Raw genomic sequence first — 26,278 nt, forward strand, 5'->3', positions numbered from 1 at the left:
GGACGGTTTCCTTCAAGCAAAGGTGAGTGTTTAAAAGGGCTCTGTCTGCTGGTTATGGGAAGTAGGGCCACCCAAAGTGTTCATTCTGGGCCCCACTGAATGGACACCCTTTATTGCTTTGACTTCCAGGTGCTTCCATCAGTTGATTAGAGGAGAGCCGATGGGAGTTTAGTGAGTTTAGGAGGAAGGGATGAAATGTCTGAGCCCATTTTCCTGAAAGCCTGAGTGTGGGTCTCAGTAGAGAACCAAGAAGCACAACCTCCGCCATGTGGTTTGTGTGTGTGTGTGTGTGTGGGGGGGTAAGTGGGGGAGGGGAGGGAAGGGGGGAGCGGTGGGGGGGAAGAGCAGGGGAGCTCTGGTGACTGTATCGTTTTCTATTTCCTTTATGTACAGGCTGATTCCTCCAGGAGATATTTAGAATGTTTGAGATAGAAATGATAATTCCAAAACAGCCTTTTGATAATTAAGATATGATAATTAAGTTCGTGAACTTGCCACCGTGCGCTTTCATTGGCAGCGGCGTACAAACAGCTTGGTAAGGTTTCATAACCTTGGTATAGCAGTGTCTCACAGCTGTGTTCGTGTCCACGGGTGGCAGTGTTTTGCTGAGTGGCGTTCATTATTGTTGTTGCATGTTTTTGTGTGCCGGAGTATGTCTGAGCTTGAACTAGAGCCATGAACAAACATTACATTTCTTGTTAAACTTGGCAAGAGTGGACGTGAAGTCAGGGACATGTTAGTCCAAATTTATGGGGTTAATGCCGTGATGAAAATGGTAGTGTACAAATGTTTTTCTGAGGGGAGAGAACGTGTCACTGATGAAAAGAGGTCAGGGCAGCCAATAAAGAGCAGAGCTGACGAAAACATTGCAAAAATTCGTCGAATAGTGTGTCAAAATTGCTGGCTGACTGTGAGACGTATAGCAGACCAAGTAAACATAGATAGAGAAATAGGAAAATCTTAACTGAAACTCTTGGCATGAGAAAGGTGTGTGCAAAAATGGTCCCGAAGGAGTTCATTGATGAACAAAAGCAAAGGAGAGTTGCAGATTGCCAAGACCTGTTGGAGAGGCAAGACGATGTTTTGGGCCATGTTTTCACTCATGTTGAAACATGAGAGTACCAATACGACCCTGAAACAGAGCATCAAAGTGTACAATGGAAGTCAGCCAATTCTCCAAGAACAAAAACGTTCCGTCAGTCCAAATCAAGAGTTAAAACAATGTTGCTAACCTTTTTTGATATCAGAGGGATTGTTCATTATGAATTTGTACCAACTGGACAAACAGTTACCCAAGTTTACCATTTGGAAGTGCTGAAAAGGCTGCATGAAAAAGTTAAATGAAAACGACCTGATCTTTTCGCCAACAATTCATGGCTCTTGCATCATAACAATGCACCAGCTCACACGACACTGTCTGTGAGGGAGTTTTTAGCCAGTAAACAAATAACTGTATTGGAACACCCTCCCTCCTCACCTGATCTGGCCCCCAATGACTTCTTTCTTTACCCAAAGATAAAGGAAATATTGAAAGGAAGGCATTTTGATGACATTCAGGACATTAAGGGAAATACACTGATGGCCATTCCAGAAAAAGAGTTCCAAAATTGCTTTGAGGGGTGGACTAAGCACTGGTGTCGGTGCATAGCTTCTCCCAAGGGGAGTACTTTGAAGGTGACCGTAGTGATATTCAGCAATGAGGTATGTAGCCCTTTTTGTAGGATGAATTTGCGAACTTAATTGTCAGAACTTGTACAAGGTAAACAACTAGCCCTTCCTTTGGTATGAGTTACAGTGATGGATGGGTAAAGTGAGTTAGTGCATGAGCTAGTACATGAGTAGCAAGTCCACACGATGAGCACACACTTGCCCAGACCATCTCCCAGAGAAGATCCTGTCTCCATCTGGTGACTTCATTCCTTCTCTAATACTGACCTCACTTCTTGGAATGTCTCACCTGTACTCACCAACAGGTGACCCTACGTGCATGGAACCTGTTAATCAGGCTCTAAAGCCACGTTAAATGAAACTGGTATCTTTTGTGACTTACCGTTCCCTCGTGCCACTCCCAGCACATGCACCCCCAAACCTATGTCTCACCATCAACTCTTGAATTCTCAGTCTTGGATTTCTTGTATCGCACATTCATGGCTGTGAGCAAGTACATTGCTTAAGGAACAGTTATGAAGCCAGTTGACCTCCAAAGTCGCTCCAATTCTTAAAAGTTAGTTATTCTAAAACACCATTTTTCATGGACACTTGGAACCTTGGGAAAGACTTCTCTCTCTCTCTCCCTTTCCTTCCTTCCTCCCTCCCTTCCTTTCTTCCTTCCCTCCCTCTTTCCATTCGGCAGTGGCCCCAAGGAGAACCTATCTTCAAAGGCAATTTGGGATGGGCTGAGGAGCAGAGAGGCCGCAGGCTGGCTTGGCATTGCCACAGAACCAGCCTCCTGCATACAGTTTTCTCTTTGATGTGGTAACATGATTACATTCACAACTTTTCTGGTCTTAATGGCTCCATAACTGCTTGGGGTTTTCTTCCTGCTTCCAGTGACAGAGAGACACTGCCACTGGGATTCCCACAGCCACATCCCTGCCGCCACCTTCACTCAGTGCCACCTGGAAGCATCTGGATGAAACTCAGAAGGCTCCTCACTAGCGTGTGGACTGACACGAGGATCCAAGGCCCAAGAACCAGAGACGCGCAAACCAGGACCCCGAGGGGATGAACTGCCAAGATACGCCCACGCAGGGACGGATGTGTGAATGGGAGCAGTGTGTGTGTGAGACTGTGTGTGTGTGTACACTGTGAAAAAGGGCAAACACAACAGGTCCTGTGAAAGGGCCGCAGACCTCTCCTCACTGAGTCTCCGTGCTGTGTCTTCACCCACACAGCCCTCAGGGTCCCAGCTATGACCCGTGTCCTGTTTGGAAAGTAAACATGCCACGACAATCCTGGCACCTCTGTGCAGTGACTTGAGTAAGCACGTGCACCACCTCCAGTGTTACCTAAGTGACAAACGTCTCAGGGATGTGAGCGTCAGCTGAGCCTGTCTATTGGGAAACAGGCTCCTCCCAACTCCCAGACCAATGGAATCTATAAAAGGTTTTCTCGCTGGAAGCTGGTCAGTCCACAGCCTAGCAGGTGGCCCGTTCCAGTTGGAAAGCTGAGTGTCTTCTGGTGGCGCCAGGGGCTGGTGAGTCTCTACACAGGGCCTGGGGAGGAGGCTGGGGAAAGGGGAAGGCAGGACACAGCTGGAAGGAGAGCCCTGGAATGTGCATTAAATGTCAAGTGAGCCAACCTCTCATGGTACCAGTGAAGGCACGGAGGCCAGCCTGGGGTGGGGGCTTCTGCCAGGTTCCCAGGCAAGCCTGGAGCGGAGCTGTGGCTAGAACCTGCGTCTTTGGCCCTCCAGTCTGGGATGCATTTCCTCCTTGGGCACCACTCTCCTTTTCCTGTGGTTGTGGGAAATGAGAGGCTAGGGCAGGGAAGACCTAGACAGACATGCTTCTGGCCTTTGTGGATTCTTCAGACCCGCTTTGGGGATGCAGGCTGATTGGGGACTTTCTAACGGATGGGGCATTCATGCAGGGCCAGTAACTACGCGACCATCACTTGGAAGTCTGTGGCCACATGAAATGGGAGAGGGGAAAAGCCAGGAAAATTCTGGACTGGATCTTACAGATACCGTGTTTCCCCGAAAATAAGACCTAGCCAGACCATCAGCTGTAATGCGTCTTTTGCAGCAAAAATTAATATAAGACCTGGTCTTATATACCCGGTCTTATTATTATATTACATTATATTATATTATATTATATTATATTATATTATATTATATTATATTATATTATATTATATTATATTATATTCCCAATCTTATATTAAAATAAGACCAGGTCTTATATTAATTTTTGCCCCACAAGACGCATTAGAGCTGATGATGGTCTGTCTAGGTCTTATTTTCTGGGAAACGCGGTACATTGCCTCAGTATCCTCGCTATTTTCTGCAGGGGAGACCCTGGGTGTTCCTTATTCTATCCCCAGAAATTGGGAAAGCACTGACTGTGCACAGGCTGTTCCCCGCTCTGTGCACGTGTGTCGCCCTGGAGACACCTCTTGGGGGGTTGTCTCTTTGCTCCCCCTCTTTCCGTCCTCGCACCGGGCAGGCCGTCGTGCTCACAAAGCCAAATCTCACGCGCCCCAAGTCCCGCTGCTGGAAAGGACATGTGTGTGTACCTCGCGTGTGAAAGGCTGCTTTTCTTGCAGGTTAACGGTGACGACCCCGCCATGTCCTCCCAGCAAAGCGCGGCCTCGGCCAAGGGCTACCCCAAGGGCGCCTCCCAGGGCTCCGGCCCCGCGCCCGCCCCGGTTCCCGCCCCGGTTCCCGCCGCCTCGTCCTCCTGCTGCGGCGGCGGCTGCTGCGGCGGCGACTCCGGTAGCTGCTGCGGGGACTCCGGCTGCTGCGGGGGCTCCGGCTGCTGCGACTCGGTGTCCACCGGCTGCTGCTGCTTCCCTAGGAGGCGCCGCAGGCAGCGCAGGAGCGGGGGTGGCTGCTGCGGGGGCGGCTGCTGCGGGGGCGGCAGTCAGAGGTCGCAGTGCTCGGGCAACACCCAGAGCCACGGCTGCTGCGGCGGCTGCTGAGGCCCCCGCTGCCCCGAAGAGCCGTGCGACAGCCACCGGCCGGCCTGCAGTCTCTGCCTCGGGTCACCAAGCTCGCGCTCGGGGCTGGGCCTCCTAGTTTGCCCTCCCGTCAAGTTAGCTGCACTTGGATGTCCAGAAACCCAGCCTGTCCTCAGCCCGCAAAACTCCCTGACTCCTGTGTGATTTTCCTGCCTGGATGGGACACTGGGCTCTACTGTCTGCATGGGCTTGCACGTAGTAGGTGTTCAATAAAAGCCTATTGATCTGATTGCCTCTTAAAGACATGTCATAATAAAGCTACCTCCTGAGAACACCCCTCTGGCTGGTTGTGCTTTCGTCTGTGTGATTGTTGTGTTCTGCCACCCCTTCCAATCCCTCACTCAGCCCAGCCTCGGCATAGTTGTAAAAGGCAGGAAACTGAAATCCCTGCTTGAACAAGGGTGCTTTTCTGGAACTTCATCACGACAGCAGAAATCGCCTATGGAGCCAGGCAGTGTTCTAAGGATGGCAGTGACACACGTCGTCTCATTTCATTCTCGCGATGACTCAGTGAGGTAAGGGCTGTTATCCCCACTTTATAGAAGAGAAACTGAGAACGCCTCACTTGAACAGTCACTCAGCCAGTACGTGATGGAGAAGACCGGATGCCCAGCTCCAGGGCTTATGCTCCTAACTGCTCCGCTGGGTCCCCCCAAAACCTTCCAGAGCCTTGCCCACCCTCCTGCCCGCGGGGCCCAGGCAGCTGAGCCACAAAGGTTTGCATCTGCAGCCTGGCTCTGGAAACAGGCAGCTGAGATGTTTTTTGGGTTTTGTCCCAGAGGGCCACTGACCCACTGCTGTGCTGAATGGGTGAAGGGACTTCCGCAAGCTGGGCCTTCCAGGAGACTGGGAAGCTCCCGCTCCAGGTCTCATCCTTGCCTCTGAGGCCCGACCAAGAGCCCTGGGCTTCCACGACACAGGGGGTGTGATGTGCCACACTCAGAAACGTGGGAATGTCATTGTCCAGAGACGGTGGTGTGAAGGTGGTGGTGCGGTCATCCCGAGTGGGTCAGAGACCCAGGCCTGTGGACATCGATCTTACCACTCATTTCAGGACAAAAAGAAGAGAGAGCACAGCACCCCCCTGAAGTGATGTCTGCTGGCTCAGGAGGGAGGAAGCCATAACAACTGTGATAATAATAGTCACAGGAGCTGCTTCTTTGTAACCAAGCATTTCCTTTGTTCTGGACACAAGCCCCGGCACTTTATCTCATTTAACCCTCACTGTGATCTCAAGATACAGACATGAACTTCCCTGATTTTCATATGTGGGGAAACAGGTTCAGAGAGTTTCAGAGACTTGGCCCAAGTCGCACGTACGTCCAAGTGTATGTCCAAGGCCCCCAGACGGCGAGTGAGGGAGATGAGAGTCAAATTGGGGTCCGTCTGACTCCAAATCCACGTTCTCAGACTCGAAGTGTCACAGACTAGTGTGTGCCAGGTACCCATTAGAAATCACCACCACCCAAGGGGCACTCGGGGCTCTGCCGACACACCCAGCCTCTTAGAAGATTGAAGCTTGGCGTCATGCCTACTGTTACATCAGTGACCCAGTGATTGGCAAGCTGTCATGGCATCCACCCAGCAAAAGGCACTTGCTCAGAGGTGAGGTCAGAAACACTCCATTGATTCATCCAGGATATTTAAGCTGAGGCCAAATGACCCCTGTCAGGGAGGTGCTGAAGGGCAGCCCTGCTCTGGGTGGGAGGGCCCTTCCTTCCATCTCTGAGATTCTGGGATTCCCAGTGGGAGGTGATTTGTGGAAACTGTTTACAAACAAATGATATCACCCATGAACCTGCCTGACCCACAAGTGATGTGTGTTGCAGCAACAAGCCTGGGGACTCGGTGGTGGGGTAAGGTGGGAAGGGAGCACTCCGCTACCCAACTAAGAAGACACAGACCGGAGCCAGCCATAGGCAGGAAGCTAAGGCCTGAGTTTTGGGAAAGACAGTGGTTCACCAAGAGACATGTGGATCCGAACGGAAGTGTACACCCGTACACAGGCGGCCCGTTGATATGGATCAAGGGCTGACCGTGGATGGGGGTCCCACCAGGCTCGTATATCCTTGACCTCCAGAAGGCCGCTGCAGGAGGGCTTTGATGAGAGAGATTTGGGCATTCTGAGAATGGTTTCATTGTGGAAACCTAGAAACTCCTTTGGATGCGCGAGAGCTGTCAGCGCATAGCCCCATAGCCTTTCCTCATTTCCGGCAGCAGGTAATGCTGTAAGGAAAATAAAGAAGACAGGAATGGAGACGTTCAGTAAAGGAGTGTGGAGGTTTTAGGTGAACACCAGGGAAGGCCTCTCTGAGGAAGCGCTATTTGAGCAGAAGAGGTAGGAACCATCACACAGAGCAGGAAAGCACGTGTTTATGGGTTCCTGCCTTGCTGGCAGCCTGAGGCTACCGATGTTTACGGGGTGCTCACAGTTTTGTTGGCCCCGTTAGAGACTTTCCCTTCTTGGGAAGTTGCTTGTAATTCCAGCTTCTCGCACACAGCTTTGATCGTGAGAGCGATCATATGATATGATTTCACACAGTCCGCACAACCGTCCCACAAGGTGGCTTTGCCCCCACTTTGTTAAATAAGAAAACTGAGACAGAGCTGTCAGGTCCCAAGGTCACACAGTTTGTAATCGGCAGAACAGGGTTTTGAACAGGATGTGTTTGATTCTAAAACCAGTGTTCTGAACACTGAGTTATAATACACATTTCTGGGGAGAAGAGGGGAGAAGTTTCAAATTTGGACAGAGGGAGGAGAAAGGAGATCGAAAGGGGAGGTGGTGTTGAAAGACCCTGAGGACATATCCTCAGAGAGGAAGAGAAGAGACCAGGTCATGGACGGTTTTGTGTGACAAACCAAGGAGCTGAAACTGTATCATATTTGTGGAGTGTGACGGTAGGAAAATGGTTTTGAGAGAAGTCATTAGAAAGATAGAAGTTGGTCTCCATAACACCTGTAGCACTCTCTTAGATGCCCCTAAGGTTAATTAGGCAGCAAGGATTCAGGTGCTGTCGAGAAAGAAATGAGTGGAGATAATACAGTAGGTACATCACCGTGAGAAGCTACAGTGGTCCAGGCCTGAAATGAGAACCTGAATTCAGTACGTGGCAGTGGGTAAGGAAAGGAAATGACAGACATGAGAAAACATTTGTCCGGAAAGAAGAAGAGTAGGGAGAACTGGGTGATGTATTAAGATGGAGGAAGAGGAAGCAACGGGGTGTCTCTGAGGCTTTGTGCCTGATGACTGAGACCTGATGACACCATTGAGAACACAGAGATGTCAGGAGAAAGAACTGGTGTGGGGAGGAAGAGGGAAGGTCAGCTCAGGACACATGGAGGTCCAGGCAAGACATGACCCTGAGACAGCATGTGGGGCTGGAACTCCAGACAGAGATCCCTGAAAATTTAGAGAAATAGAGAGTAATAAGTCACACAGAGGTGAGAGTCAAATCCTTGGGAATGGAGACGGTGCCACCTAGGCAGTGAACGTTACTGAGATAACAGACCCGGTCTGCTTTGTCCACTGGAGTCACCTCGGTGTAAAGAACAGAGGCTGGGACATCAAAGACACTCCATACATACGTGTTAGGTACGTGAGTGAATGAATGAATGAATGAATGAATGGGCAAAATAGAAAGTCAAAAGTTGAGTGGAGGAAGAAATTGAGCAGTTAGGAGGAAGTTGAGTTCCAAGTGAAGAGGGCAAAGATGGTAAGTCAGAGAAATTACCCAGAGATTTGGACTGGACAATTGATACGGCTATTTTGGGGTCTCAGGCTCTAGACACTCAGGTGGGGGAGAACCAGGACAGTGCAGAACTGTCATCCAAATCGGGTTAGTCACACAGGCCCTTCCTTCCCCTTACATGACCGTCTTGGTACCTCTAAGCCATTGAACAGTTATAGGAGGAGATTCTATCTTGCAGGATAGCAGTTCCATCTCAACCAGGTGGAACAGGTAGAACAGGACAACCAGCATTCATCATGAGTAAGGACAACATCCCAGATGACACAGCAGGAAATCAGAGTGAGCTGGCCTTGCTACATCTGAAATATGTCAGCTCACCTCAGAATGCGTCCACCCTAGAGAAGCAAGTCTCCTCTTTTACAGACGTCACACCAGGCAAGATCTATGGCTTCGGACATATCTCATTTAATGCCAGGTCTCATTCTAAGAAGATACTCATTCTACTGCCGATGATGTAGTTGTATCAGCCGTGTGTTCAGAAGCTCAACTTTCAGGGTTCCAAGGCTATTTTTCTATGTGTATGACGTGTGATGACATGGACCCGAAAGTCAGGAATTAATCTCCTTCCTCTAGCCTCCCTCCCCTGAGTGATTTTCTGTTCATCCCTAACTGCCATTTTTCATTCATTAAAAATTCACTGATCACTTCTATAAGCGAGGCACTGCATAATACAAGCAACTCCCCTCCAGGCTTTTAGCTGGAGAGAAAGACAAATGTCTTTCACGTCATAAACGACAATGTCATAGTACAGTGTCATGGGATACATTCTCGAAGTCGGCACCACTGAGAGGGGACCACTCGTCCAGTGGAAGCAAAACGTATCCTTTGAACTTGGTCCTGAAAGACGTGTAGGAGTGGGCCAGGCTGAGAAGATAAGACAAAATAAGTAAACAGCCTTCAGTGCGAAGCCTTCACCAGACAGGTGAGCATGTGTTTTGTAGCAAACAACTTTGCCTGGCTGACACTCATGGAAGCCGAGGCAGGTGAGATTACACAGCTGGTCAGGGGACAGATAAGGCAGGGCCTTGTACAATGACATACAGCTCCTGGAACTTTATCCTGGAGGCACAGTGAGCCATGGCATTTTGGGGCTCATTAGGGCTCTCTCGTACGTTTTGAATCATACTAAAGTTACTTTAGCTTAAACAATGGGGGGGAGTGTTAATTTCATCTCTAGCGACACTGGTCACCTTTCTTCTTTTCTTAGTGTCTTCCCTAAATCTCAAAGTTCCATTCATTGTTTTATCTTTTATTTAAATCTTCTTTAATGCTACGGAATAATGCTTGTCCCACCAACCATTATGCTAGATGGTTTCCCTCCAGAGGCCTGAGTCACCTCTCATCCAATGGTGTTTCTCAGTCCCTGGGATCCCACTCCTCAGTGCAGCACTGCACTTCCCTCAGCGTTTTCTAACCCTTTGCATGCTCTTTTCTATAATTTCTTCTCTGCTATTCTCTTTCCTACCTCCACTTCTAAATCTACACATAACTTAGATTCAGCCCGGAGGTCTCTGGCTTTCTCTTTTTACAGAGATACCTCATGTATTGACTCATTCCTCACACTTTTATTGAGGGCCTAATATATGCTAGGCTCTTGGTAAGAATTTCATACATAAAGATGCACTCTGGGTGATTCCTTTATGGGGGTGTTTCCAAATCTCTATCTCTAGCCACATGCCCTGCAAATTGCGGGTTAAAAAAATACCGTGTTTCCCCAAAAATAAGACCTAGCCAGACAATCAGCTCCAATGCGTCTTTTGGAGCAAGGATTAATATAAGACCTGGTGTTATGTTATGTTATGTTATGTTATGTTATGTTATGTTATGTTATATAAGATCCAGTCTTATAATAAAATAAGACCGGGTCTTATGTTAATTTTTACTCCAAAAGACGCATTGGAGCTGATTGTCTGGCTAGGTCTTATTTTTGGGGAAACATGGTATCTCTGATTCTCACAGAAGAGTTTCATTTGGATATCTCAGACACGTCTCAGACTAAACATAACTACCTTGCAAACCAGTTGTTGTTTTTCCCTTCGGATTTTAATCCTTCAGATGGTGAGGCCGCTGTCAACACCTACATTCAAAACTGCAGTGAAATCTTTGACTCTTTCCTTTTCCTTGCTTTTGTATCTAACCAGTCGCCAAGCTGTATTGCTTTTTCTTTCCCACTAGTTCTCCCTGTTGCCGTTTTCTTTTGATCTCTACCACCACCATCTGTTATTTTTTCACAAGAAAATGGGCAGGAAGTTTGGAGGTAAAGGATCCAGGCTAGGCACCTGTCATGTGGTGCCAGGGGGAGCTAGTGTTGGAAATCTTAATCCACGCCTACATTGGGTGAGAACAAGCTATCATGGGATCAGAAACTCTATTCTGTGTCTGCTAGACAGCTCTTTACACTTACACACCTTCGGGCACTTTAACTAGCCTCTTCTTGCCTTACCCTGGCCTCCTATCTTGCCTAACTTCTCACCTCTTCTGGCCAATTTTATAGCTTTATCTTAACATCCTCGAAGTAGCCATCATTACTTCTACTATTTTGTACTGTCGATGCTGGTTTCTTTTTATCCACATTTTTATTTTTTCCCTCACTATTACCTACATCAGGTCATTCTTTTTTTCTGGATTCAATTTCCTTCTTCCTGAGGTAAATATTGTGGTAGTTCTTTTAGCCACTGTTAGTGGTAAAATCAATCTTTACCTGAACATATCTTAATTTGATCATCACCTTTAAATGATATTTTAGCTGGATATAGAATTCCAGGTTGGTAAATATAATCTCAGATCACTTTGAAGACATTTTCCCACTATTTTCTGACACTAATGGCTGAGAAGGGTGCAGTCAGCCTAATTTTCATTTTTTTCTTTTTCTTTTTTTTCTTTCTTTCTTTTTCTTTTCTTTCCTTTTTTTTTTGTGTGTGTGTGTGTGTGTGTGTGTGTGTGTGTGTGTGTGTGTGTGAAGGTACAGGCATACCTTGGAGACACTGTGGGTTTGGCTCCAGATCACTTCAATAAAGAGAATATTATAAAGAGAATATTTCAATAAAGTGAGTCACAGGAATTTTTTGGTTTCCCAGTGCATATAAAAGTTATGTTTACACGACACTGTAGTCTACTGAGTATGCAACATCATTATGTCTAAAAAGCAATGTTTGAAATATTGCAAAAATTACTGAAACATGACATAGAGACACAAAGTGAACAAATGCTGTTGGAAAAATGATGCCTCTAGACTGGCTCAGTGCGGGGTTGCCACAAACCTTCAATTTGTAAAAAAAGAAAGAAAACTAAAAAAGAAAAAAAGCAGTATCTGGAAAGCACGATAAAGCAAAGCACAATGATGTGAGGTATGCCTGTAACCTCTTTCATCTCTCTGGTGATTTTTATAAATTTTCATTGAGATTTATATTTCTGAGGATTCATGACTTTCATTAATTCTTGAAAACTTAGAGCCAATATCTCTTCAAATATTTTCCTCACTCATGCTTTTTTCTTCCTCTTTCTGGAACTCTTATTAGATGAATGTAGGACTTTTACATTGTTTATTCAAGAAACCACTGCATTTCAATATGTTTATCTTCCAGTTCATGATTTCTCTTTTTAGCTCTTTAAAACATATTGTTTGCCACCCGTTTACTCCAATATCTATTCTTCCTTCCTTCTAGCAAACCGATCTGAGGCACAGACCCCTGGTTATTAATTTTAAAGGTTTCCCCCTTTCCCCATAAGCCCAGGCTAAGGCAGACAAACACTAGAAAATGACTCTCCCTGCCCTCAGGCAGCTGCCATATACACTCATGAGTTTCCTGTTCCGGTTTTGGTTTTCAATTCTTCTTTCAATTATGGAACTTTTTTCTTACTTTCTTTCAAGCATACATAGGCAGCAAAACAATGTTTATGGTATTTTATCTAATAGCTGAGATGGTTATAGCATAAAGATTTTAAAGTTATCTAGTAAGCAATATTGCCAGAACCAGTAATTGGTTCCTTGAAAGTTCCAGGCTGTCTCAGCTGTGCTAAGGGAAATCCAGGGAAAGAACTTCTGGTCTTTTTGTGGCCTATTATGCCCTGGGGACTAGTGTGGAAGAATCTGTGGTACTTGATGCAAGAGAACCTCAAAGAGAAGCCACGCCCAGGGGCCGGTTGTTGATTCTCATTCGAGTGCCAAGCAAAGCAGATTTCTTATACAACAACGAGACTCTAAGATTCTTGAGGACAGTGGTTGTGCCCTATATGTCTTGGCATTTCCCTGTTCACTCAGCACTATGAGTTGTATATAGAAGTTGTTCCAAAACAACTGTTGATTGATTGTTGACAGAGTAAGCGCCATAATTTAATCCTCGCTTTATAGTTTGTACTCATCAGAAAATTGCATCAAGGTGTGGCACATTCTCGGTACAAAGCAACATATTACTCCTACACTCCACCCAGTCCAGAAACCTACGAAAAATGCCTGGGCTCATTTTTGACATTGTATACATTGCATTCTTAACCTATTCAACAATTAAGAATAAAGTAGAAATGGTTCGTGTACTACCTGTTTCGTTAAAAGTATGTTATTTAAAAAACCTTTAAGGGTAAATAGTCCCGAATTCGCAACATCTTTAACATTTGAAAGGACTATGAGACTATGTGGTCTCATTCAATGCAGGAAAACACATCCTTTCTACAGTAACCTGCTTAATGCTCGAACTTATCGAGCATTAAAGATGTTACCTCACTGCCTCGCAAGACAGTCTATTTCATTTTGAAGATCTTAATTTGTTTGAAAATCTTTGTATTAAGATTTCATATTAATGTACATTTTTCTTATTGAATAATTGTGTTCATTGCAGAAAGTACAAATATAAACAAACAAAAGATAAAGCAACTCAGAATTCTATTACCTACAGATAATCATTTTTACACCTGGTGCGTGCTTCTCCAGATCTTGTCTCTACACAAACATTTTTTTTTTCTTTTAACAAAAATGTATTCAGGCTGTGAATGCTATTTTTTTAATCTGAGCTTTTCACCCAATTATATACTATAGCATCTTTTCCTGACAATACACATTCATTCAGAGCATGCTTTTCATGCCAGAATGGCTTTCCAGTCTATAGATAACCACTGTTTAAGCAACTCCTTATTGCTGGGCACTGTCTGACCTCTGACTTGTTACGATAATTAAATATGCTATAGTGCCCTTCAAGTATTCATTCAACAAATATTTACTAGGTGCCTCCATTCTGCCTAGCTCCATACTGGGTGCGGGGGATTCAGAATGGGGGATAAGGTCCCTCCCCTCACTGTTAACCTCTGAGGGGGGAGAGGGAAGTCAAAAATAAACAACTAAACGGGATCACTGATAAGATAATTACAAATAGTGATAATCATTATGAAGACAATAAAACAAAGTGATGAGATGAAAGTCATAGGATCGAGTCTGTCATTTAGGCAGGGGAGGTACACTATCCATATAGCCCATAGGATACACCTGAGAGGAACTTGTAGAGGTGGAATTTCTGCATTTTGTGTGAAGGTCTCCTCCCAGCATGACGCAGAGGGCCTGCTTCTTGCTTCCTTCCCCCTGCTGGCTCTCTGTCTTGAGCCTTACTCCTATGCGTTGGCCTTACTTTCAAATCTGCACAAAAAGAGGTAGAATAGGATCGTTGGCCCCCAATTACCCAACTTTCAGATTGAAAAACAACATTTTTGCCAATATAGTTTCATTTACTGTCCCTCCTCCCCAACTTGTTTTCTGGACTAGTTTAAAGCAAAGCCCTGGCTTCACGTTTTCCCCGCCCATGCACACTGGAGTATGTATCAACACATAAGAGCATTTTCTTTCCTGTATAACTTCAATGCCATTACTATGCCAAACAGAATTAACAATACTTTGCTAATATCATGCAGCACTTGGCTCATGCTCACGTTTCCACAATTGTCTAAAAAATAAATGTGACTTGAAAGTTGGTTTTTTGAATTAGGAAGCAAACAAGGTCCACACATTTGGATTAAATGTCTTCTAATCTGTAACATTTACTTTCACATCATTTACTTTCTAAAGAAACAGATTATTCATGTTGAAGAATTGCTTGTATTTTTATTTCATCTGGTAGATTCTTTCTGGTGCCACTGAACTTTCCTGTGATATCCCTATGTTCCCCAGTAGTTCTTGAAAACTGGTAAACAGATCCAGAAGCTTAAATTAAATTCAAGCTTGTGTGTGTGTGTGTGTGTGTGTGTGACAAACTTACATCGAATGTGATGTGATGTATTTCTTATTGTACCATAAAAGAGGCACATAGTATCTAGATGTTCTAACATTGACCTGTAGGTTTGAGTGCTGTTAGTGCCATCCATCCATTCATTTTAAAGTCCCCTATAAACTTTTCATCAGATGCTATCAGCACAGATTGATGGCTGTTTCTAGAGCCATTATTTCTATAAGGGTTAATAAATGGTGATTTTCTGTTTCTATCATTCATTCTTCATTTATTAACTGAAATTGTGTTTGTCAAAAAGAACTTTCCGCATCAACTTTGCAGTAACCTGAAATACAATTTGGACAGGAAAGACAGAATAAATGCTAAATTCTTTCTCTTGCCAATTTTCAGAATACCGAGCTGGTGACCTAACACTTTCCAAAGATAGCCTTTTTTTCTTTTCTTCTTCTTCTTTTTTTTTTTTTTAAAGAAGTTTCATTATGGACTCATGGATTTCTCTATTTTTCAATGTGCCTTAATAAATTGCAATAACTATTCTTTTTGATTCTCAAATTGTCCCATTTTGTTTGTTTGTCTGTTTGTTTTTTAGCTTCTTGTCTTGTGTCTTTTTGACACAACCCCAGCAATCTACCATAGCTTCCTTGCTCTCTGGTACAATAAGATGTCCTAGGGCCCTCTTGTGTGTCACCTGCCTCAGATCTAGCCGCAGACATTCCTCCAAAGAGTCCTGCTTTTAGTGGGACCTGGTATTCAGAGACCCTAATATGGGCTGCATGGATAAAAAAATACTACTAAGTTTTTATTACTGCTAGGTATTTTTAGTGGCCAACACGAGGAAATGCATTTTTTAAAGAGAAAAAAACCATGAATGAATAATGATATTTCAATTTAAATTAACATTTTAGGATACGTACTTTTTATATTATTTTTGAATCTTTTCCCTCGAATACAAAAAATTTTGGTCTTTTTTTGTTTTATTCTATAACACAGCTATAGTTTCCAAATGATAATGCCAATGTTACTACTAATGATAAGACCGTTCGGTGCTATGTAAGATTTCTTTGATACTCTTTTCGTCCTTGGAATAGAGCTGCAGAGTCCAAATACTGTGGTTTGAAGTTACTTGAAGTAATTCTTTTCTCAGTGTAGTTATGTCATCAACCTTATAGACACATTTGTTGTAGTGTTCTTTACTGCTTAGAGATTTTTAAATACTTTTGTTTTTAATCATGTGGTAAACATTTACATTATTCTGAAGTTAAAATTATGCAGCAAGGTACATTCAACAAAGCCAAGCTTTTTTTCGTTGTCCCATCTCTCTCTCCCACACACAATAATTTTTATTAGTATTTAGTTTAGCCCCCAGTTTCTTTAATTCTTAACCTTAATTTTTTCACTCTTTTGTGTAGGCAGGAACACGATTAGTATTACCATTTCCATAATGGAGGAAGCTGCATTGCTCTGTTTAAACCTTGGGCACTGGACTCTAAATCCAATGTTTTCTCCCCTGGTTTCACACTGCCCTCTACAGACATTCTAAAAAATTTCATCAAGGAGATACAGCCATCTGGTCACCATTAGGTTAGCCATCCAAATTTCAAGACTGCTTGCTTTAATTATTACCCCTCCTACTCTAGAATTACGTAAAAGAGTATGCCAGCTATCTTTGGACTTCAGGTGGTGCTTGGTGTCTGGAGCTAAAAAAACACGTGGGTAAATATGTGTGGATAAATGTCTGTGCATGTGTGTGTGTGTTGTTGCTGTTGTTAGGGAAACAAATTATCCCTCAAAGCTTTAATTTTCTGTGAACACCCACTATAGTGATGTGGAATTGACGTGTACAATACCATCATCCCTGGAATCACCCTTCAGGCAAATGTGGGACCATTTCACGAGGAAATTAGTTTTGAAATTAACGAGGATGACAGTTCAGAAAACAACATAGCAGATCCCGCGAAGCCCCGATTGGAGTCTTGGTACATTTAACAATAAAGACACGTAAAATGTTCTGTGAGTTTGAAAAGTGACTGCAGGTTTCATTGTTGTTTTCTAATTTAATTTAATTTAATTTTAAATTGTGTTGACAACTAGGAAGAAAATAGGGACAGTTTCCCTAACGGGGCGAGTGCACAAGTGTGACAGAGTAAAAATCCTACGGTGTTATTCATCACCAATGACTTTCTTTTGCCCCCACCTCGCCCCCTCCCTCACTAGGGCCCTGGGGGAGCCAGAGATGCTGGTGTCCCAGCCCTGGATCAGAGATGCCTGCAACCTTCTAATAAGGGAACGTTCAAAACACAGGGAAGCGGCTCCCCTGCTTTGGTTCAAGGTGTTTGTAGAAAGGGGCCTCACACAGGCTCTCAATACAGCCACAAAGTGCGGTGGCTTTCCCAGCATCCCTTCTCGGCTTAAACAAAATCCTAGGATGCATTCCCATATCCCTTGAGTTTTTGTTTGAAATAACATTTTCAAAAGCACAGCATTTCAATGTCACAGGTAGTTCACATGTATACAAAAGAATTAAGGTGTTTATTCTTTCAACAATAGCAGCAGTGATAAAATGTCAGCCAAGAGCGGTGTAACGCAGGGTCTCTGGTCCCGCTCCCCGTACAAAACGCAGGATATGGTGAGGCCAAAGGAACACCCACGGAGCCATAGATAGGGGAGTCACACCACTATATTCTCGCTGGCGGCTGGGTTGGAGACATAGGAAGCAGGAGCCGCAATCTGCCGACCGCTTCTCTGCCAACCAATCAACCCACTAGCGTAGCTAACGGGTAATAGCTGATGGCCACCCAGCCACAGCAGATGGCCAACTGAATACAGCTGATGGCCATCCAACAACCGAGCCAGCACTACTCCACGTGAGGCCAAGAGCCTGGAAACTGCTCTCCGGGACTCCGTCCCCATAAGCAGTGAGAAGCTATGCTGCAGGTAGGACCTGGAAAAGTCACTTTTATATCAGGACCAGTGTGACAGCCTTAATTTGTTGGGGACGGACTAGGACAATCCAGAGGGAGTTGTCACGGATTTGGGGTGAGCCTGCCCAGGCTCAGGTCCCCTCCCTGGGCTCACGGAGGGACCTGGGGGAGGCTGCTCACCTGAGCCACAGTCCTCCTTCCTGCTGGTTGAGGGGCTGCCCTTCCCCAAGGCAGTCACTGCCTCGGGGTGACCAAGCGCAAAGTCACCTGTGTTTACTGATGAAATGAGAGAGATGCCCTAAGTCCTTACCTCCTCTGGACCAGCGAGCTACAGTGCCCCTAATTCTTAGGAATCCCATACTGTCTCATGACTTTGTTTCAAAAATAAAGTTCTTTTCTGACAATCAAAGTAAGGCACATTTGCTAATTTTTTGAAAACTATGGAAGTATGAACCAAACTGTGTGTGAATACAAAATCAACACCATCTGCATACCGTATACACTACTTTTTCACATTACACGTGAGAACGGGTCCATCTGTAAAAGTGGTTTGAATCACTGACCGGCGTTTTAATCGTTTTGTGGAAGCACAATATTTTAATTAACTCTTTATTGTTGGATTTTGAGGCAGGTTCTACCTCATGGCTCCTGTAAATGATGACACACACATTAAAAAAACAAACAAACAAACAAAACAACTGTTGATTTAACTGGGGCATTTTCCTAGGAATTGTTACTATTCTGTCAAATTCAATGACTTTTTAAGCTGTTGGACATACCGTTAAATGGGTCGTTGCCACTGCCGTGTATATACCTGTTTCTCACAGACCCAAGAATCTGGTCATTACAAAAAGACAGGTGGAAAAATCTTTGTTGTTTATTAAAGATGTTGAACCTATTTTCGTATTTCTTGGCCATTTACAGTTCTTTTGTGAATTACCTTGGTCCTTTCTCAAGGTTTCAAAATTGGGAAATCATGCTTTTATTCCTTAATATGTTAGCATTTTTGCATTTGTGCTATATAGAAATTATAGAGCACTAACAATATATAATAATATTAATGTTGTTGAATAAATGCTAGAAACATTTCTAGTTTGTCGTTGCCTATTTAAAATTTCGTGCGGGTAATTTTTGCCCCCTGGGGCTGCAAATCCTAGTGGGCGGGGCAGCGGATTTGGGCGCTGTCTTTGGGGAGAGACTGAGAATCCCTGCCGCAGGTGGCCACTAGGTGTCTCTGGTCACTTTCTCAGCCCGAAGGGCAACCTGGCAGCCGCCTGATGGGGGCGGAGCTGCAGTAACTGCCCTGATTACTTGGTGTCTTTGACAGAGGCCTGCCTTACCCTGGCATCTGCGTCTCTGCACAGACACCAGTTCGTGCTTTGGGGCCAATGTGGGTCCCTTTGGGTGGCTGTGGGGACATATCCGGCACAGAGGTTTCTGAGAGCGGGCCACCAAGCCCGCTGAGGTTGCTCGGGTCCTGTTAGAGCAGGCATCGCAGTATGCTAAGTGGAAGTTAGTGTAAGGGGTGAGCAGGGCAGGGATGGGCATTACAGAAATATGAGTTGGGGGAAGGGACGGAGGACGCCCCAAGGCCCACTTTCTAGTGGAGGAGACAGGTAGATGAACAAACAACACAGGTGTGATAGTGTGACTGCCAATTCTTTCTGGACATGGGAATGGAGAACGTGTGGAGGGCCAGGCAAGAAGAGAATTTGTGGAGGAGTTGACATTTGGGCGAGGTCTAGAAAGTGGGCATCCCTGTCTAAAATCAGGGACAACCTTCTTTCCCCAGATGGGGTCCTATTACAACCGTGACCTACGTGGTTGGGAGTCTTTGTGGTATAGAGGTAAACAAACAAGAACATTGTGCTGGGCTGAAAAAAAATGTAATTTAGAAGGAATTCTATTACTTGCTTTAAAGCAAATCAGGATAATATGGCGGTTGCATCAATGGCCCGGCCCTGCGGCCAGATTGCTCTGTGGCAAGTTGAAAAAATGTGCGGTGGTTATGTTTCCATCTCTGAACCGTGAGACAAGGAGAGTACGCACATCCAGAGCCGTTGGGAGGATTCACTGAGGATTCATTGAGCAAACAGATGGAACCATGCCTGGCTCACAGGATGTGCTATGGAAATATTTGATCGTACAAGTATCCTCATTTTTAAAACCTTCGTCATCTCTCACGTCCGCGTTTCTCTTCCTCCCAATTTCCTTGTGTCAGACACTTATTTACAGAGCTCTAGACCCGTTTCTCCCCTGCATCTTCAAACTTTTTGGTTTTAACTCTCACCATTGCACCCCCAGAACCTTACTGAAGATATTGCGTTGACAGTCATCCCCGAGGCCTTTCTTTCCTCCCCTGGTCTCTCAAGTTTTCTCCTGATTTTTGGGGTGCTTTGCCTCCCCATCCTTATCTCTTAGTTGGGGATCCTGGAATACCTCCCAGCAGAGTGACGGCTTGAGTCAGACGGTTTCCTACACCACATTCCGGGGATATTTTCCTTTGGTTGGTGTGGGGTCGAAACCAGTACACTTCCACCTCCTGTCCCAACATGGTTTTCCTACAGGCGCCTGGGGAAATGGGAATGCTGTTTCTTCTGGTCTAGAGTCAGGAGCTGTCTCTCACGCAAGGTAGTGATGGCCGGAGGACTGAGGGAGGAGACACTCACAGAGCCACCTGGGGGTGGGGGTGGGGCAGTCAGACAGAGCCTGGTGGTGCTGAGGACACAAACGCTTTATTTTTTCACAGGGTCAGATGTGGGTGGTGACAGTGGATGGGGCAGAGATTGCAAGTTGTGCAGATTTTGAGTTGGGATTTTTGTGGGGCCCAACAGGATAGGAAGAGCCACTGAGGGATGCCCAGCCCCTCTCAGAAACGTCTCAGCGCTGGCCAAAGCCATGGAGAGGAAGGTACAGAGGGAGCACGCTCGGCAGAGGATGCTCCCTGCAATTTTGTTTCCTCTACAGTCACTTGTCTCAGCACCAGAATCCAGGTCAGCAGCAGCCCCCAGAGCCATGGTGGCCACAGCCGGAGCCCCCGGACTGCTGACCGCTGCCGCTGTCACAGGACTCGGAGCTCTGGCGCCGGCATCGGTGGGACCTGTGGCGCCTGTGGTGACTCAGGCAGCAGCCGCCCCCAGAGCTGGGGCCACAACTGCCCCCAGAGCTGGGGCCACAGCAGCCCCCAGAACTGGGGGCACAGCCAGAGGGAGCTGGAGGCAAGCACTGTGCTGGGCTCTTGGGGGGGCACTTGGGAGTGGGGCACTTGGGGATGGGGCACTTGGGAGGGGGCTGGCACTGCTGCTGGTTCTGCTGGCAGGACATCTCGGCGGGAGGGTCAGTGAGCCTGGATAGATGAAGGGAAAAGGTTAGTGCGAAAGCCCCGGCCAGCGTCTCTATTGACGGTGCCATAAAGCCCTTGCTCCTCATACCAGCTGCTTCCTGAGCTATGAAGTTCGGGAGGAAAATAGAAACCGACCTCAAGTTAAATTGACCTGAATAGACATTTCCCTCACTTCCCCCTCCTTCCAAAAATTTCGCTGGCATCTTCTTACTGGGCCCCACGTCTGTCTGTTTTCATAGAAACATGGAGGCAGATCCACCCCGTCCTAGAGAATGTCTCTGGCAGGTGTGCGTTTTTCAGGCTAGGATGAGGGGATGCTGAGAGCCAGAGCTCTGCCGTGTCACAGACCCTGATGCAGCCCACAGAGATTCCTGGCTCACTGTCCCTGTCCTGTCCCCTGCTGCCCTCCAAGGTCCTCTTCTTGCTGCCTGCACACCAGACACCCCTGCTTCCCTCTTCTGTCCCCTGCAGACACTCACCGGCTCAGGAGGCAGGACAATCTCTCAGGATGCTGTGGATGAGGAGCCTGGGGAGGGAGGCCTTTTATGCTATGATGGGATGTGACACAGAGCCGAGCACACTGCTGCTTTCACAACCTGGGGGAGGGTGACAGCCGGGCGCACCCCATCCCAGCTCACTAGCTTCTTCCTGCACACGTGCGAATCAGGAAATCTTGATGACTGTTCCCCAGGCAGGTTAGGGACCTGCCGTTTGTCCTTTCACTCATTCAGCTCAGATGTTTAACTTCAGCTCTGCCCCCTGGCATGTTGGCTGGGCAGTGACAATGCAGAGGTGCATATGACACATTTCCCGACCTTGAGCATTTCCAGTTTAACTGGACAGACATCAGAGAAAGAAACATTTATGTTGGTACCACGAGGTTGACCCAGTGGCACCTCTGTCTTTTGGGCGTTAGTTCCCTATTTCTCTGTCTCATCCCAATGGTCGTGATTTGTTCGGTTGTCACAGCTCCCTTCTCAGGGTGCTGGTGCTCTGAGAGCACAGGACTCTGGGAATGAGATGTGTTGGGAAATGCATGGAGGAAGGGATCCAGGCACTGGATCAGGGGGGGCCCTTAAGAGAACTGAAGCAAAGGTAGAATTATATACATGAGCAGACAAATACCAGAAGGGCCTATAATAGTTGAGATCATGAGACTCATACTTAGTAGTGAACAATCCAGTTTGTCTGTATCTGCTCTCCTGGGGGATGTACGATATTGATTATAAAAATAAAAACATTGAAATGATCTACCAGTGTGAAATATGTAAGATAATTATTGGGAGTCATAACGATGATGTGTCACTAATGAGCAATGGATGACGGTGGTGCTGTTACGTTACATGCATCACATTTAATAGAACAGATCTGATCATTGCTGACGCTTGCGTATGAGTGTTTATAAAATCTGAGTCCTATTATCCCTTTGGATTTCATTATAGTTCTAGAGCTGAATTTCTCATTGATTTCGTCTCTGCTATGACTGCAGTTTGCTATTCGTTTCCAAATGACTATAGTCAGAACTACAACAAATATTAAGTATATTCAAATCACATGGGAATTTTAAAGGAGATATTTAAATGGACAAGACATGTGATTCTTTTCTGTACTTGACAGTTTATTGCTTTTAGACACAAAATTCCTTATACAGGATTGCATTTTGCAACTTACCCACTTGAAAGCATAGGCATTCCATGGTTTACGTTGAGATACCTGTGGGAGAATGAATTGCACTGAGTCACAAGAAAGGGTGCCTTGGGACGGAGGAAGGGGGACAGGGTTTGAGCTGCCTTTGACCATCCTCACTGATAGTCTTCTGTCTCCAGGAGCCTCCTGCTGGGGGGATATGTGTAGGCTTAACCCCAAACTATGCCAGAGGCTCCATGTCCTCTGCAGCGTTGAGGACCCCACCAGTTGATAGTGCACTGGAAGGAAATACTCGTGAAGGATCAAAGGGGGCTTCCTTACACCAGACTGGGTGATGGAGCTGAAGGAGGACAGAAAGTGTTGAAAACCACATGGTTCTTTCTTCCAGTTTTGCTGGCGATGGAGGCTAAGAGAATGCCAGATGGGAAGGGGGCCATTTTCATGAAAGTGTGCCGTTGGGGAACTCTGGACCTTCTAAAGGGTTCACCCTGGGTCGCTGGTCTGTGGCTGTGGATCGAGATACTGCCTTCTGTCTTTTCTCTCATAGGTCTAATATGTGCCTTGAGGGCCCTCTGCTTCCTAACTGCCACCACCAGCCACCCCTCCCCCCTGAACTCCCTTCTCCTTTAGGTCATTCATTGCTATATTCCATTTAATAAACTTCTGTTGAATATAATCAATATTCCCCACCCAAAGACCACCAGGAACACACCTATTGTAGGACAGAGATGTATTGACTGGTTTGTTGCCACGAGGGACAGAGTGCACCATGGGGGAACACTGAGAGGCACTTGTTATAGGATTTGTTAGGTAATTTGGGGGAAGTGAAGTTTTGTTCTAGATTAGGTGCTTTCAGAAAGCAGGGGCAATGGGGCAAGGTGTGGGGACAGAGTCCCAGAGAGCTGTTTCCAGGCTCTCGGCTTCATGTGGCAAGGGGCTGGCTCAGGTAGTCGATGGTAGTCAGCTGTGACTAGTTGGCCATCAGCTGTTGCCGGTTAGCCATTAGCCACTGATATAACTGCTATGGCTAGGCCGGCTGGTTGGTAGGTTGGCAGAGAAATGGACGGCAAATTGCACATCGTGTGGCTCCTGCTTCCTGTGTCCCCAACCTGGCCGCCAGCGAGAATATAAAGGTATGACTCCCCTATCGATGGCTCCGTGGGTGTTCCTTTTTGGCCTCACCATGTCCTGCGTTCTGGTGTGGGGAGCGGGACCAGAGTCCCTCCATGATACAAGGCTAAAGCTGCAATTGGTGAAGAAGTAGCAACGCCTCTTGTCAGCTAGAAAAGTGGATATTTGGTCATTTTTGTGGTTTGAACAATGCCCTTGTTTTGTCGGTGCTCAGACTGGTCTTGTTTTTGTCTTGCTCCCACATGGTCAAAGAATTCGCTTGTCTGGTGTCGGACTTTAGTGTATTTGCTTGTCGTCAGTCAGAGGACACACGGCCTGGCTGCAAGAGCCAGCCCAGCTTGTTGTCCCCAGTCTGGGACGGCTCCGCCTTTTCTCAGTAACGATTATGGGCAGGCACCACGGTCAGAAGTGGGACCAGAGCAGTGGAAGGGGGGGCGTGGTATCTTTCTTCAGGGAGGGTACAGTCCAGCAGATGGAACAAAGAAGTACTTGTTATACCCGCAATAAATGGCCGCCATTCAGAACTCAAGTGTCATGCAGCATGTGGGGGGAAAAGCTGTTGGAGTTGAGACTTCGCTGCAAAAATGAATATTTTTCTGTATTTCGTGGCCTCGTCCTTATGGACAGCAACAAGGATGGGAGTCGTTTTTCCTCTGTGGGTTGCGATCCTGGGTCATTGGCGGTGGTGGGGTGAGGAGGGAAGGCAGGGATGTGGGGTGGGATAGTGGAGGACAGAGGAGGGAGCAATACTTGGAAAAGGAGCACATATCACACACTTTGGGATCGTTTCGAAGGTTCAAAACCTCCTCGTCAATGACTGTCGACGGGCAGCGTTCCCTTCATGACACACCAGTGGGTGTCTCTCAGGCTCTGTCCTCACCCCAGCCCTGATTGCCTGTCTTGGGAGGCTCCACACAAGACCTGGAGATGGCGGTCATTCACGTCACCTCCACCTTGATGAGCTGTCCCTGTCTCTCACTCCTCCTTTTCCTCATGAGGTCAGGTACCCCGCTGGCCCCGCATGCAGGGCAGCCCTCCTGTGATGACAGACATTGCCATCAGATCATGGCCTGGTCGCTTCCCTCAGAAGACAACTCCCCAAGAGTCAACAGTCTCAGGAGTCACAGCCTTGGTCTCCTGTGGTCCTGAGGCTTTGAGGAAGTGCAGAGACTGGTCTGGCTGGCTGGAGCCTGGAAGGATTTCGTGACTTAGTCATTACAGTTAGTATTACAGAAGCGGGAAGCTCCAGATCTCAGGTTTACTTCCTGCAGCGCATTTCGGACATTCCATCTCCGAAGTCAAGGATGGATCAACAAACACCAAATCCTCCTCCCTTTGCTTCTAACTCACAGTTTGTTCTCAGTTCTGTCTCTTTCCACCCCCATAACACCTGCCATCCATGGCAAGCAGCTGAGTCATTCCGAAGGAGAATGGGAAGAGGTAGCCAGAAAGTGCCACATACCTATGCCCGTTTGAAGGTCTGTGTCACTAAGGATTTTATGGAGATCCCAATTTCCCCCTCACGGCTGAAGCTATGGCAGCCCCCAGAGCTGAGGGTCAGCTGAGGAGACTGCATGTGGGCGCTGAGCAGAAAATTGGAGGGGAACTTTGGGGGACACTTGGGAGGGGCTTGAAACTTTGGTTTGCAGGCAGGAAATGAGTGGTGGGATTGGGAGAAGGTGAGGGTGGTGAGTCTTAGTTAGAGGTCTGTTTGTTATATTCTCCAGCCCCAGGCCCTTTGCATCTCCATGGCCAGTGTCTGGAGTTTTGAGGAGAGAAGGAATCTAAGAACTCCCAAGACTATCCACATATCTGTGCCTCAGTCTTCCTGCAGGAGCTATTCTTGATTTTTATTTATTCATTCATACAAATCATTCATTCTTTCAAACCACTTATATTGTGCTGGACAAAGGAGATTCAAAAACGGGGGAGATGCTACCCCATCTTTTGGCTGACAGTGTAGTGGGGCCGAGAGGCACGTAATGAAACACGCGTGAGGCAGCTGAGGATGTGGTCATACGTGTGTGTGGGGGGAGTCCTCAGGACTGAGGTCAGAGTTTTGGGGTGTCAGTCCCCTGTTGCTCTTCAGTGACTCTGGGTGAATGATGCATCCAGATGTTGTCTCCTGCTGTCGCTTGGGATGGTCGAGGAGATGAGCAAAGCTGTGGAGCCTGTGCTCTGCTGAGGCTCAGAAAACCCAGGCGGGGCAAGTAAGAAGGGCTTGTGGAACCCAAGAGGTATCCGGGCATCCACCAGGAGGAAAAGATAAAGCTGGTGTGGAGGGGAGGAGGGAAGGGGAGCACTACGGGCAAAACAATATGCTGGTTGAGAGCGTTTACTTTGGAGACAGAAATGGCTGGGTTTGAATCCCTCCTCTACAGCTGTGTTAAGGTAGAACCACCCGAGGAAAGAAAAAGCTAGTCACATAGGGGCACGAGGAGCCAGTGTTGTCACAGGGAAAATGGAGATGGACTAAGAAATCTACCAAGGCTGTGGTGACATGCCTTGCTAATGACCAAATGTTTAAGGACCATTGTGACGGTATCTGAGAGACTATAGTATTGATTCTAAGGGAGCCAGGGATAGTAACTT

General features: G+C 46.5%; 2 protein-coding genes across 2 annotated transcripts; one reads left to right on the top strand and one right to left on the bottom strand.

Moving 5' to 3' along the window:
- Positions 1-375: 375 nt before the first annotated feature.
- On the top strand, positions 376-4,951 carry CRCT1 (cysteine rich C-terminal 1). Its single transcript, XM_019739829.3, has 3 exons — positions 376-535; positions 2,551-3,196; positions 4,270-4,951. Exon 3 carries the CDS (start codon positions 4,291-4,293, stop codon positions 4,642-4,644), a length of 354 nt encoding a protein of 117 aa, XP_019595388.3. The 5' UTR covers positions 376-535; positions 2,551-3,196; positions 4,270-4,290; the 3' UTR covers positions 4,645-4,951.
- A 15,345-nt stretch (positions 4,952-20,296) lies between these two features.
- LOC109451568 (late cornified envelope protein 3D-like) lies at positions 20,297-20,889 on the bottom strand. Its single transcript, XM_019739890.3, has one exon. The coding sequence runs from the start codon at positions 20,887-20,889 to the stop codon at positions 20,560-20,562; it is 330 nt and encodes a 109-aa protein (XP_019595449.3). The 3' UTR covers positions 20,297-20,559.
- Between the last annotated feature and the right edge of the window lie 5,389 nt (positions 20,890-26,278).

The sequence above is a fragment of the Rhinolophus sinicus genome, chromosome 7, assembly GCF_057876585.1.
Source record: "Rhinolophus sinicus isolate RSI-liver-muscle chromosome 7, RSI-T2T, whole genome shotgun sequence".
Lineage (NCBI taxonomy): Eukaryota > Metazoa > Chordata > Mammalia > Chiroptera > Rhinolophidae > Rhinolophus > Rhinolophus sinicus.

Coding starts and splice junctions, on each gene's coding strand:
- CRCT1 (XM_019739829.3), top strand. CDS start 4,291: ATGTCCTCCCAGCAAAGCGCGGCCTCGGCCAAGGGCTACCCCAAGGGC.
- LOC109451568 (XM_019739890.3), bottom strand. CDS start 20,889: ATGTCCTGCCAGCAGAACCAGCAGCAGTGCCAGCCCCCTCCCAAGTGC.